Below are 12,144 nucleotides of genomic sequence, written 5' to 3'. Positions count from 1 at the left end.
TATGAAGTGGTGTAGGGTGAAGTTGTCCCTAAATGCTGATCTTGGACCAGTTTTGCATTTTTCAGATTGGGGGAGCAGAAGGTGATCCTAGATCTATACCTTGGGGAAACTTGAACCCAGAGCTGTATGAAGTACAGGGTTGTGTTCATTCGGAACCAAACAGAAGAAAATAACCTGAAACAGGGAGGACTACCTGGACTTCTCTAATAAGACACATTTCTGTTTTAAGTTGCAAAACATTTAAAAAGGTTTTCCGTAGCGTGCCCTAATAAACACGACCCAGGAAATGGTAGAACATGAGATAAGATAGATAAGATGTCAAATAAGAGGAAGATAAGGATCTGTGTGGGTCTAAACTTAACTTGATGAGTCGTCAATGCGTCCAAAATGGCACCCTAATCTCTATATAGTGCACTAGTACTTTACTTATTATGTCCAGCACCCTTGGAAGTGAAGTAGTAGCACACTTTATAAGGAATAGGGTGCCATTCGGTACACATCCTTGGTTTCAGGATCAATTGGGCTTAGTACCTTGTCCTTCATCCTGCTGATGTCAGCCTCAGTCTGTCTGTGGCCCATCTCCCCTCTCATGCTGCTCATGGGCGATCCAAACTCAGCCCCGGCACCGTCCTGCTCCCGCAGCTTCTTCTTAGCCGTCTTCACCAGTGTCCGCAGCCTGTACAACATTCCACACAGAGACAGATACACACATATAATCTTAATGACACATGGGTCGTTCCACCAATTTGGTTCCTTGAGTACTGTAACTTGGAGAAAAATATTTTTTCTTTGTTTCACTTTATTTTAACATTGTCATTAAGAACACAACGTAATAAAAAAATATATGTCATCCCATCTCAAGAGGTTAAATAAAAAAATGACTATACTATTAAGTGCCAAGTAAAGAAACAGGATTGACGATTTAATCTTAAAATCAGCCATAAATCCTCTTGTGATAGGGGAATAGAAGCTTGTTGTCTGCAACAGCATGGAGGGGCAATTGAATGAAAGCTTCACAATTGTTAAAAAAAAATGTATTGTTAAAACATTTATTGCCTGCAACAGTATTATGCTCGACCATGTTCCACCACAAAACACCAGAAAATGGTGAAAGAGTGTAGAACCAGCTCACCTGCTTTTACACTAGGGTTTGACTATTCTTTTGAAAAAGAATTAAGGAATAGTTTCATCGTATTAAAACAAGAGTTCAGTAAGAGGGTTAAACTTAAAATGAGGGACAGGTGTTTTTTGTTACCACTTATTACATTAAATAAATAATAGTCAGAAATGACTGTCAATGCTTTCCAATGAAAGTGAAAACCTAGAAGTCACACAGAGGGACATGTCAAAATGCTACATTTTTGCACTTTAGCAATTCTTTATTCATATAAAAAATCTGATTGAATTTTCCATGCGGTCTATATTAAAAAGGGCACTACATTTAATATAACAAGCATTTAAAATGTCTACCATAATTTCCGGACTATAAGCCGCTACTTTATTCCCACACTTTGAACCTCGCGGTTTATACAATGATGCGGCTAATTTATGGATTTTTCCCGCATTCGCAAGATTCATGCCACCGCCAAAAAACTGAGCACCGTCACATAATGTGACGTAAATCGAGCGCGCTCAAACTTCCCATCATTCTGATTACGGTAGTAATTTTGTCACCCTCATCATGGCAAAGACACGGAGAAATGCATATGATGCAGCTTTCAAGTTGAAGGCGATCGATCTGGCTGTTGGAAAAGGAAATAGAGCTGCTGCATGGGAGCTTGGCCTTAATGAGTCGATTATAAGACTTTGTAAACAGCAGCGTGAGGAACTGACTCAGTGCAAAAAGACAACAAACCTTTCAGAGGGAAGAAAAGCAGATGGCCCAAAGTATTTGCAGCCATTCGACATCAGTGTAAATCGTGCATTTAAGGTGGCGCTCCGTGTTCAGTGGGAGGCTTGGATGACAAGTGGGGAGAAATCCTTCACTAAAGCGGGCCGCAGGCGAAGAGCATCTAATGGTCAAGTCTGCCAGTGGGTCCTGACAGTGTGGAGCATTGTCAAAAAATCCACTATCATCAACGGGTTTCGAAAGGCTGGACTGCTGCGTGTTGAAGGGGCAGCATGAGCTCAGCGGGGTATTTGCCTCCGGATGAAAGTGACGAGAGCGACAATGAAAACGATCCAACATCGTTTGAAGCAATTCTGAGGCTATTCAATGACTTCAGTGGTTTCAGTGCACAGGAGGAGGCTTGTTAGGCTACTGTTTTAATTTTTGCTACAAGCCGTGTTTCGTTAAAGCCTATTTTTTTATATATTTTTTTATTTTTGTTAAAGGCTGTGTAAAGTTCATTTGTTTCAAGGTACCGGTAGGCACCTGCGGCTTATAGACATGTGCGGCTTATTTATGTACAAAATACATATTTTTTAATAATTCAGTGGGTGCGGTTTATATTCAGGTGCGCTTAATAGTCCAGCAATTACGGTACTTAAAAGATCAAAAGGCACTAATTTCATAGAACGACCTAGATGCACTAGATCAGTCTGACTGATCGGACACCGAAAAATCACACCACTGATGGGAAAAACCCCCACATCTAACTCACAAACCCAGACGCACAAATCATATCACAAACCTATAGACAGCAAAACACATCTAACCCATAAACACAAGGCATCGGCTAACTCACAACACACCCACAGAGAGGTGCACCAGACAAAAGCCAGGGATGAATGCGCTGGGTCTACTATAATTGGGCTCCATAGTAGTACTGTGGTGGTAATAGACATGGAGAGGTTGCTCTACCGTCCTGAGGAGGGTGCTGTGAAGAAGGGAGGTTGTACTGTCACCTGTACATTTCTTTCTGTAGTTCTGTGTTTCTCTTCATCTCCTGGTCCAATCTGGTGTCCACTGACTTTTTCTGCTCCCCTATCTTCTTGGCCTTCTTCTTCTCTAACTCCATCTGGAACACACAGGACAAACAGCGATGAAATACTGAAGTCTTATTTTTCATCTTCATCCAGATAAGTCAATTAAGAACAGATTCGACCTGTCAACAATGAAGTCTTCACACACCCCTACAGTGTAATAAGGTAGATTAAGGATGTGCATCTTTCCTTTTCAAGATGATTCGATACGTATCTAGATACATGGGCTCCAATACGATAAGTTTTGAAACGATTCGGTGTGATTCAGTTTGGTCAACTGGCAGCCCGCGGGCCGGCCCCCTTTTGTAGGCCAGCGGATCAATCCAGTTTTTTGGAACTCAGTCGGATTCTCAACTTACTGTTGAGCGTTAAAATAGTAGAATAGTAGAAAATCACTTATATCTTAAACATTTGAACCGGGGAGCAATGCATATTGGTGAATCCCTATGGTAGATCCCTTTATCTGTGGCTTTTTTTCTATATGGCCTGTTGAATTAGACGGTAGTATTGTGACGTTCGACATAAAATATTCAATAGAAGCGATGCTGGGGATTGTTTCTGAACAGGGCCTTGGTTTAAGGCCGTGCTTTTTATGTTCACAGGTGAGGTGTTAATGGCCAGTTGTGCGTTTATGTGTATGCCAGTGGTCGTCTTGATTGGTCACCTGGCTGCTGAGCTCTCCTTTCTCCTTCTCCAGCTCAGCCAGACGCAGACCCAGCTTGGAGCGGCTCTTCAGCTCCTCCTCCCACAGCGCATGGGAGTCCTGGGCGTTATGGGACAGCATGCTTTGCTTCTGCACCTGAGGGTAGAGGGGTAGGGTTACGCTACTAATGTAGAGCCGAATGTTAGTGGTCCATATCAAGACTAAAAACGAAAACCCTTTGCCCGTCTCTGAATTCGTGAGGCTAAACATGTAAAGATATATTGCGGGGCATCTGGCATATTGAGTTAATATTTTTGCAGCGTTGACATATTAGCGCAAATGACGGAGAGATGTGGTATGTGGAAGCATCTTTAGACGATAAAGACACAATACAAATTTCAACCGTAATCAACCAACCTCCTGACTGAGCTGGTCCTCCAGGGTCATCTTGCTGCACTGCAGGCCAGTCACCAAGTCCTCCAGACGGTTCCTGACCTGAGGGTTGAAGAGTAGAAGAGTGATGCAACATGTGGACAAGAGATGTGGCTCCTCATCCAAATAAGATAGGATCAACTTAATTGTCCCAGAGGAAGAAGCAATCCCGAAAAGACACAAGAGGGAGAAAATAAATAAATACATCCAAAGCATGTAACACCATGCAGCTGTAGAGAGAAACAAAAAAATAGGTCTCAGACCACACCAAGATGATATACCGGTATAGGGAGAAAAAAAGAGATCAAAAGACCTCCGACTTGCAAAGAGACCACCACCAATCAAAAACAACCCAACACAACCAGAAGAAAACTCAAAGACATTTATAAAAAAACAACTCATTCAAGCAATGTTTTTGAATTTCTGGTGTAGAAATAGTGCCCAAACGGCCGATCAAATCTAAAAGCAGTGGCTAAAGTGTAGGGAGTCTTGATCATTAATTTATTTTTCCTTTTGAGGGGATCTTTCTTCAGAGAATAAAATCAAACGCAAAGAAATGTATACAGCTACTATGTCTGAAATACCAACCCCTCCTCCTGCTGCAGAGTCAGATGGCTGTGAAGAGATTGAATACCTTTAAAGTCAATATTAATTTAATTACAACTAATTTACCCTTATATCTCCTGTAAAACAGTAACTTGTCTACTGTAAATTATAATTTCATGTCATAGCATTAGTAAGACCACAAAAAGACAGCCAGGGCTTATAAAGATTAAAATCAGCACTAAAGTATAGTTCTGCAAAGTTACTCAATGTTTATTTACCTTGAAAGTCTCCCCTTGTCCATAGACTACTTTCAAGATAAGTAAACAATATGAATACATACATTTTCTGAAATAGCCCTTTAACATGGCACATTATATCTAAACATGGTGCTTTTTTCCCAGCCCTATGCATGGGAACCAAATACAATATGGAAAACTGACTGGGGGGGATGAAAATGTTTGGATGCAGATTGACTAGACTCACCATGGCAGAGTCTTGGACTCCTTTCTGCAGTGCCTCGATCTTGTTGGTCTGCTGCTTTGCTGCTGCCTCCAGCCTGGCATTCTCAATCTCCAATCTGCAGTCACACAACATTAATACGACAGTCACAAAGTTCACATTCCTATAGTATGTAGTCATATTCAGAAACAGTTTTAGAACAGTTTGTTTCCCCCCAAAAATGACAGATTAAATTTCATACAACCCTAAATTGGTGACTGAGTTTGTGTGCGTGCGCTCACGCTTTTATATGTGTGTGAGAGTACAGTCGTGGCCAAATAGTTTTGAGAATGACACAAATATTAATTTCCACAAAGTTAGCTGCATCAGTGACTTCAGATATTTCTTGTCAGATGTTACTATGGAATTCCTTAAGTATAATTACAAGCATTTCATAAGTGTCAAATGATTTTATTGACCATTACATGAAGTTGATGCAAAGAGTAAATATTTGCAGTGTTGACCCTTCTTCTTCCAAGACCTCTGCAATCCGCCCTGGCATGCTGTCAATTAAGATCTGGGCCACATCCTGATTGATGGCAGCCCATTCTTGCATAATCGATGCTTGGAGTTTGTCAGAATTTGTGGGGTTTTGTTTGTCCACAACCTTTTGAGGATTGACCACAAGTTCTCAATGGGATTAAGGTCTGGGGGGTTTCTTGGCCATGGAACCAAAATATCGATGTTTTGTTCCCCGAGCCACTTAGTTATCACTTTTGCCTTATGGCAAGGTGCTCCATCATGCTGGAAAAAGCATTGTTCATTACCAAACTGTTCCTGGATGGTTGGGAGAAGTTGCTCTCAGAGGATGTGTTGGTACCATTTTTTATTCATGGCTGTGTTCTTAAGCAAAATTGTGAGTGAGCCCACTCCCTTGGATGAGAAGCAACCCCACACATGAATGGTCTCGGGATTCTTTACTGTTGGCATGACACAGGACTGATGGTAACGCTCACCTTGTCTTCTCCGGACAAGCTTTTTCTGGATGCCCCAAACAATCGGAAAGGGAATTCAGAGAAAATGACTTCACCCCAGTCCTCAGCAGTCCAATCCCTGTACCTTTTGCAGAATATCAGTCTGTCCCTGATGTTTTTCCTGGAGAGAAGTGGCTTCTTTGCTGCCCTTCTTGACAACAGGCCATCCTCTAAAAGTCTTCGCCTCACTGTGCGTGCTGATGCACTCACACCTGCCTGCTGCCATTCCTGAGCAAGCTCTGTACTGGTGGTGCCCCGATCCCGCAGCTGAATCAACTTTAGGAGACAGTCCTGGCGCTTGCTGGACTTTCTTGGGCGCCCTGAATCCTTCTTCACAACAATTGAACCGCTCTCCTTGAAGTTGTTGATGATCCGATAAATGTTAGATTTAGGTGCAATCTTACTGGCAGGCCTGTGAAGCCCTTTTTGTGCAAAGCAATGATGACGGCATGTGTTTCCTTGCAGGTAACCATGGTTGACAGAGGAAGAACAATGATTCCAAGCACCACCCTCCTTTTGAAGCTTCCAGTCTGTTATTCGAACTCAATCAGCATGACAGAGTGATCTCCAGCCTTGTCCTCGTCAACACTCACACCTATGTTAACGAGAGAATCACTGACATGATGTCAGCTGGTCCTTTTGTGGCAGGACTGAAATGCAGTGGAAATGTTTTTTGGGGGATTCAGTTCATTTGCATGGCAAAGAGAGACTTTGCAATGAATTGTAATTAATCTAATCACTCTTCATAACATTCTGGAGTATATGCAAATGGCCATCATACAAACTAAGGCAGCAGATTTTGTGAAAATGTATATTTGTGTTATTCTCAACTTTTGGCCACGACTGTACTTTTGTGTTTGCTTGTGTGTGTGTAAGTACAAGTGCACCTGTGTTCCTGCATGCTGTTGTGTGTGTGTGTGTGTGTGCATGCACGTGTATACCTCTGCACTGCCTCCTCCAGCTGTTTAATGGTGGTGTCTGAGCCTGCAAAGGCAGACAGCACCTCCTGCAGTTTCTGAGAGGCGGTGACCACCTCTCGCTCCTTCTCATCTAGACTGCTCTTCAGAGCTTTGATGCGCCGCTCTGCCTGAACGTACTGGTCCTCGCTCTCCTCCAGCTGTGAGGTAGCAAGTTCACAGAGTTAACGTGATTCCCTATTCTACTTGACATTTGTTCTGCACAATATATTTATATCTGAACATTCTGATAGAATAGGGAATCATGCTATTATATCTGTCATATCTATTCTATACAATACTTTTCTATCGGAACATCCTGTAATGTCGCCTCAGCCCGAGGTCAAGCGGTCATACGGCCATCTTTCAGAAGGTCAATCTCAGGTCACTAGCATCACTGTGAACATCTGTTAACCTATACATTGAACCATAGTTCTTACCGTAACCCTAACCCGGTCAGTAGCCAGCTGTACACAAAAAAATCCAACTTCATCAGTGAGCTGTCTAATCTAAGACAGGTTGATTGATGCCACAGCATCCACCACCAGCCAGTCTACATGGGAGAGACTGTAGATACCATAAACTGCCACAGGGAGGCACTGTCTTACTCCTACCAATATGGCTCCTTTAGAAATATAATTACTAGACTTGAACTTGAATGGGGATGTAGGTTCTAGTAAGTCTGGTTCTACAATGCTTCCAACCTTCTCCGGGGTGACGTTTCCCCATATCTAGGATCATATTCCCGTCACCTGATCATAACCTGAACCATTTGCATTCGCCCACCTTCCCCTTAAGGCGGTCCATGTCCTTGAGCAGTCGCGCCTTCTCCTCCTCCAGGTCATTGCGGTAGCGTGTGTTCACCTCCAGGGAAGCCTCGCTCATCGACAGCTTCTTCAGTGAGTCGGCGAGTTCTTGCTGAAGCTGCCTCAAACTGGTCTGTGGGCCATTAAAAAGTAAGAGCAAAATAACGTTTTCTTTGTTAAACAGAGAGACTGAACTTTTCCGGGCTGGTAGAGAGAGAGAGAGCGCAGGGGGGTGATTAAGACAAGCTAATCCTCTTATGTAGTAGAAAACGGGAGGATGGGAAGCGCCACAAAACTACACTAGTAGATCATGAGAAGCGTAGGTTGAAGGTGCTCTTTGACTTGCAGCTATTAGTGGCTAAAGTTAGCTTCAGTTTGTAGTGGATGTTATAGAGGTGACGTGTTTACTTATTCTACATGTCTGAGGCATGTTTGTTCTACATTAAATAGTTATATCTGTACATTCCACAGCGTAGTGCCCTGCTGAATGCTGTCCTATTCTCTATCCTGGGCCCTGTTAAAATTCTATCAAGCTGCATCCTTCCTCCCTTTTTGAAGTAGTCACTGATTAGAAATGACTGAACAGATGAAAACCATGCGTTTGGAGGCCTTGCATTCAACAATCTAATATCTAATCAGTGATTATTTCAATGAAGGAAGGATGCATTTTTTAGGGCTCTACATCAAAGTGTTTTTCTGTGATTCCTTGAATCCTATCTCCTTGCCTCCTTCTCAACCGTATTGTAGGAGGAATGTCTGAGGTCCCTCCCCTTATTCTTCTCCAATACCTTTTTGATGTGAGGAGAGAGAATGTGAGGAACCCAGGAAAGATGAAGTGAGAAAGAGCCTTTATTCTACATTATAGATTTAAACCGTTCCACAACGTTGTGCCTTGCTGAATGCACCCCACCCCCATATCACACCTCTCTGTCGTTCTTCTCCTCCTCCAGCTTGTAGACCTGGTCGCGGAGGTCGGCAGCCTTGGTGGCCAGCTCCTTGCTCCTCTCCTCTACCAGCTGCACACGCTCCTCCCCATCCGAGCGCAGCTTAGCCAGCAGGTCGCCAAAGCGCTCCTGGGCGTCCGTCACCGCCTTCTCCTTCGCCATCCCTTTGAATTTAATAAACTGTATTACTCCCATGGCACTCATCGTAAGAGTAGGGGGTGTTTACACTGGTGCCCTGGCTAAATGTCCAACCCAACCTGGCTTCATTTTTATCATGGCCACCTAATCATCCCCCTCATTCCTAATTGGCATATATCTCTCCACCATGCTAGCTGTGTGGTGAGTGTTCTGGCACAAATGGTTGCCATGCATCACCCAAGTGGGTGCCACATATTGGTAGTGGATGAGTCGAGTTAATCTCAATAATTTTGAGCACCTAGGTGGAAAAGCACTTATTCCATTTCATTATCATTATTGTAAATCCCCAAATGGGAACATGGATGTGTCACCAGCATGACAAAGTGAAGACATATTTTTAGAAATCTTTGCAAATTTATTGAAAATGAAATTCAGAAATCTCTCATTTACAAAAGTATTCTCACCCGAGTCAACACTTTGTAGAAGCACCTTTGGCAGAGATTACATCTGAGTCTTTCTGGGTAAGTCTCTAAGAGTTTTCCAAACCTGGATTGTGTAAAATTTGCCCATATTCTTTTCAGAATGTATCATTGCTAGACAACCATTTCCAGGTCTTGCCATAGATTTTTCAAGTAGATTTAAGTCAAAACTGTAACTCGGCCACAAAAGTGAATGGCTTTGCCACATTTGTTTTGCAGTATTACTTTAGTGCATTGTTGCAAACAGGAAGCATGTTTTGGAATATTCGTATTCTGTACAGACTTCCTTCTTTTCGCTCTGTCAATTAGGTTGGTAATTGTGGCGTAACTATAATGTTGTTGATCCATCCTCAGTTCCCTCCTATCACATCCATTAAACTCTAACTGTTTTAAACTCAATCCATGAGCGGTTTCCTTCCTCTCTGGCAACTGAGTTAGGAAGGACGCCTGTATCTTTGTAATGACTGGGTATATTGATACACCATCCAAAGTGTAATTAACTTCACCATGCTCAACGGGATAGTCAATGTCTGCTTTTTAATATTTACCCATCTAACACTAGGTGCCCTTTGTGAGGCATTACAAAACCTCCCTGGTTTTTGTGGTTGAATCTATGCTTGAAATTAACTGCTCGACTGAGGGACCTTGTAGATAATTGTATGTGTGGGGTACAGAGATGAGGTAGTCGTTAAAAAATTATGCTAAAATCCATGCATCTTATTATGTGACTTGTGAAGGACATTTTTACTCCTGAACTTATTTAGGCTTGCCATAACAAAGAGGTTGAATACTTATTGACTCACAGCATTTCAGTTTTTCATTTGTAAACATTTTGAAGAACATAATTCCACTTTGACATTACAGGTTTTGTGTGTAGGCCAGTGACACAAAATCTAAATTTAATTCATTTTAAATTCAGCCTGCAACAACAAAATGTGGTAAAAGTCAAGGGGTGTGAATAGTTTCTCAAGGCACTTAGTGTCAGAAGACTTAGCACTGACGGCTGATGAAACAAGAACAATACATGATGTTGCCAATAGATTCAATAGGATAAACTTCAAGCAAATTAATTAAATAGAATAAGTTAGATCAATGCATTAGAAAATCATCAGGGACCTCAGCTCATATAAAGTAACCAGTACCGATGCAAAGTGCAGGTACATAATTATAGCACCACCTGGATAATATGCATTAAAAAGCAAGGGAACTGTACAATACAATATCAACACATTAAATATCAACACATTCTTCCCAGTCAGTGGTGTCATGTCAGCTGAAGCTAGGGGTTGGCAGAATGATGTCTGGACCTCTGTCTCCTCCCATCACAAATCAAGACACAGGCTGAGGCAGGCAAGAGAGATCAGGGAGTTTTTCAATAATGGACTACTGGAATAACTATTGAAGTCTATTCAAAATTGTTGGTCTTAAGCTAAGGGATGGTGAATTCAATTGCTTGCCACTCCTAAAAGACATGGCCCACCTTAGGATACACCTAAAATACATTGGTTAAAAACTCTGCAATTGCATGCACCTTTGTTCTGGGCCTCCTCCAGCTGTTGCCTCAGCAGCATAGCCTCGCTCTGTGCCGCCGCCAGCCTCTCCTGCAGCGTCTCCTGCCGGGCGCACACTCTCCCAGCCTGCTCCCTCTCCGTCTGTAGAGTTGCCTCAAGCTCCTTCACTCGCCCCCCTATTTGCTCCTTGTCCCTCTGCAGCGTGGCGACCACATGCTCCATCTCGGCAAGTGACATTGTGACGCGGTGCACCTCATTTTCGAGGCCATTTGCACGTGATTCTGCCTTAGCGAGTTTCTGCGACAGCCCACCCACCGCCTCGCGTTTGTTCGCTGCCTCACCCGTAAGCTTGTCCTGGGCACGCTGGTGCCCCTCACGCTCGCGATGAAGAGCTCTTTCGGCGTCAGCGCGTGCCACCTGGCATCTCTCTGCCTCCTGAAGAGCCCCAGTCAGCCGCGTCCTCGCTGACTCACCTTCGGCTTCCAGCTGCTCCCTCACCTGGCGCTCGTGCTCCAGCCGTGTGGAAGCCACAGCCAGTTCGGCCTTGACGGCGGTCACCTGGCTGGTGTACTGGTAGACTGTCTGGGCCAGCGCCTCCTCGTTGAGTTTGAGGTCGCGCCGGGCGTCCTCTAGGCGCTCCCTCAAAGCCTCGCTCTCCTCGGAGTGGCGGGACTCCTCCTGGCGACTGTGGGAGCAGGAGCGCTCCAGCTCAGCTCTCAGGGAGCTCAGCTCGTCCTGGAGCACAGAGCTCTGCTGCAGCAGCTCCCTCTCTCGGTCAGTGGCCTCCGTCAACTGGGACAGGGCCTGACAAGTGAGAACAGCAGCAGAGGTGACACAGCACACTAAACATCACTTTCAATGGCGAACATGAAAAAAGACGGCAGAATTCAGTTATGGCATCATTGTTCTAGCATTATGGCATCATTGTTCTAGCATTATCCACTGAGTTTTTAAAACTAAAGCACATGATATGGTTCAATGTGCCAATAAAATGATCTCTATCTACTTTAGTTTAATTTAATTGCCGTCATCTTGAAGCTAAAATTGGGATCATGTAAACTCTGCTAATGACCATACAAAAAAAAAAAGAAAGTGTAACGGAGAGCAATGTACAATACTGAGAACTTTGCAAAATTGCATGGGGCCGCCATCTTTATGCACCTCTGCTATTAGAGCCGGACCGGAATCTCTGCTTCAAGATTGTATTGATCACCCAGACTGGGATATGTTCTGGGTTACCACCGAGAATAACATTGACGTACATTACCGTTCAAAAGTTTGGGGTGACTTAG

General features: G+C 43.5%; 1 protein-coding gene across 10 annotated transcripts in view; it reads right to left on the bottom strand.

Annotated features, from left to right (window-relative positions):
- si:ch211-272n13.3 (ankyrin repeat domain-containing protein 26) overlaps nucleotides 1-12,144 on the bottom strand; it is an 83,716-nt gene that overhangs the window by 24,839 nt on the left and 46,733 nt on the right. For 8 of the 10 annotated variants that reach the window (XR_010464766.1, XM_065022757.1, XM_065022759.1 and 5 more), the window contains 10 exons: nucleotides 10,873-11,656; nucleotides 8,704-8,888; nucleotides 7,761-7,913; nucleotides 6,960-7,135; nucleotides 5,030-5,123; nucleotides 4,589-4,615; nucleotides 3,986-4,063; nucleotides 3,590-3,724; nucleotides 2,848-2,960; nucleotides 532-676 (listed from right to left, as the gene is read on the bottom strand). Coding sequence is in view for 9 of the 10 variants with exons in the window: in XM_065022757.1 (XP_064878829.1) it covers nucleotides 532-676; nucleotides 2,848-2,960; nucleotides 3,590-3,724; nucleotides 3,986-4,063; nucleotides 4,589-4,615; nucleotides 5,030-5,123; nucleotides 6,960-7,135; nucleotides 7,761-7,913; nucleotides 8,704-8,888; nucleotides 10,873-11,656 (1,890 nt within the window). In the remaining variant the exon portion in view is untranslated. The remainder of the gene's footprint in view (nucleotides 1-531; nucleotides 677-2,847; nucleotides 2,961-3,589; nucleotides 3,725-3,985; nucleotides 4,064-4,588; nucleotides 4,616-5,029; nucleotides 5,124-6,959; nucleotides 7,136-7,760; nucleotides 7,914-8,703; nucleotides 8,889-10,872; nucleotides 11,657-12,144) is intronic. The other 2 variants (XM_065022762.1, XM_065022756.1) reach the window with 1 other exon arrangement.

This window comes from Oncorhynchus nerka, linkage group LG9a, assembly GCF_034236695.1.
Source record: "Oncorhynchus nerka isolate Pitt River linkage group LG9a, Oner_Uvic_2.0, whole genome shotgun sequence".
Lineage (NCBI taxonomy): Eukaryota > Metazoa > Chordata > Actinopteri > Salmoniformes > Salmonidae > Oncorhynchus > Oncorhynchus nerka.
This window is presented reverse-complemented; position numbering and strand designations above follow the sequence as displayed.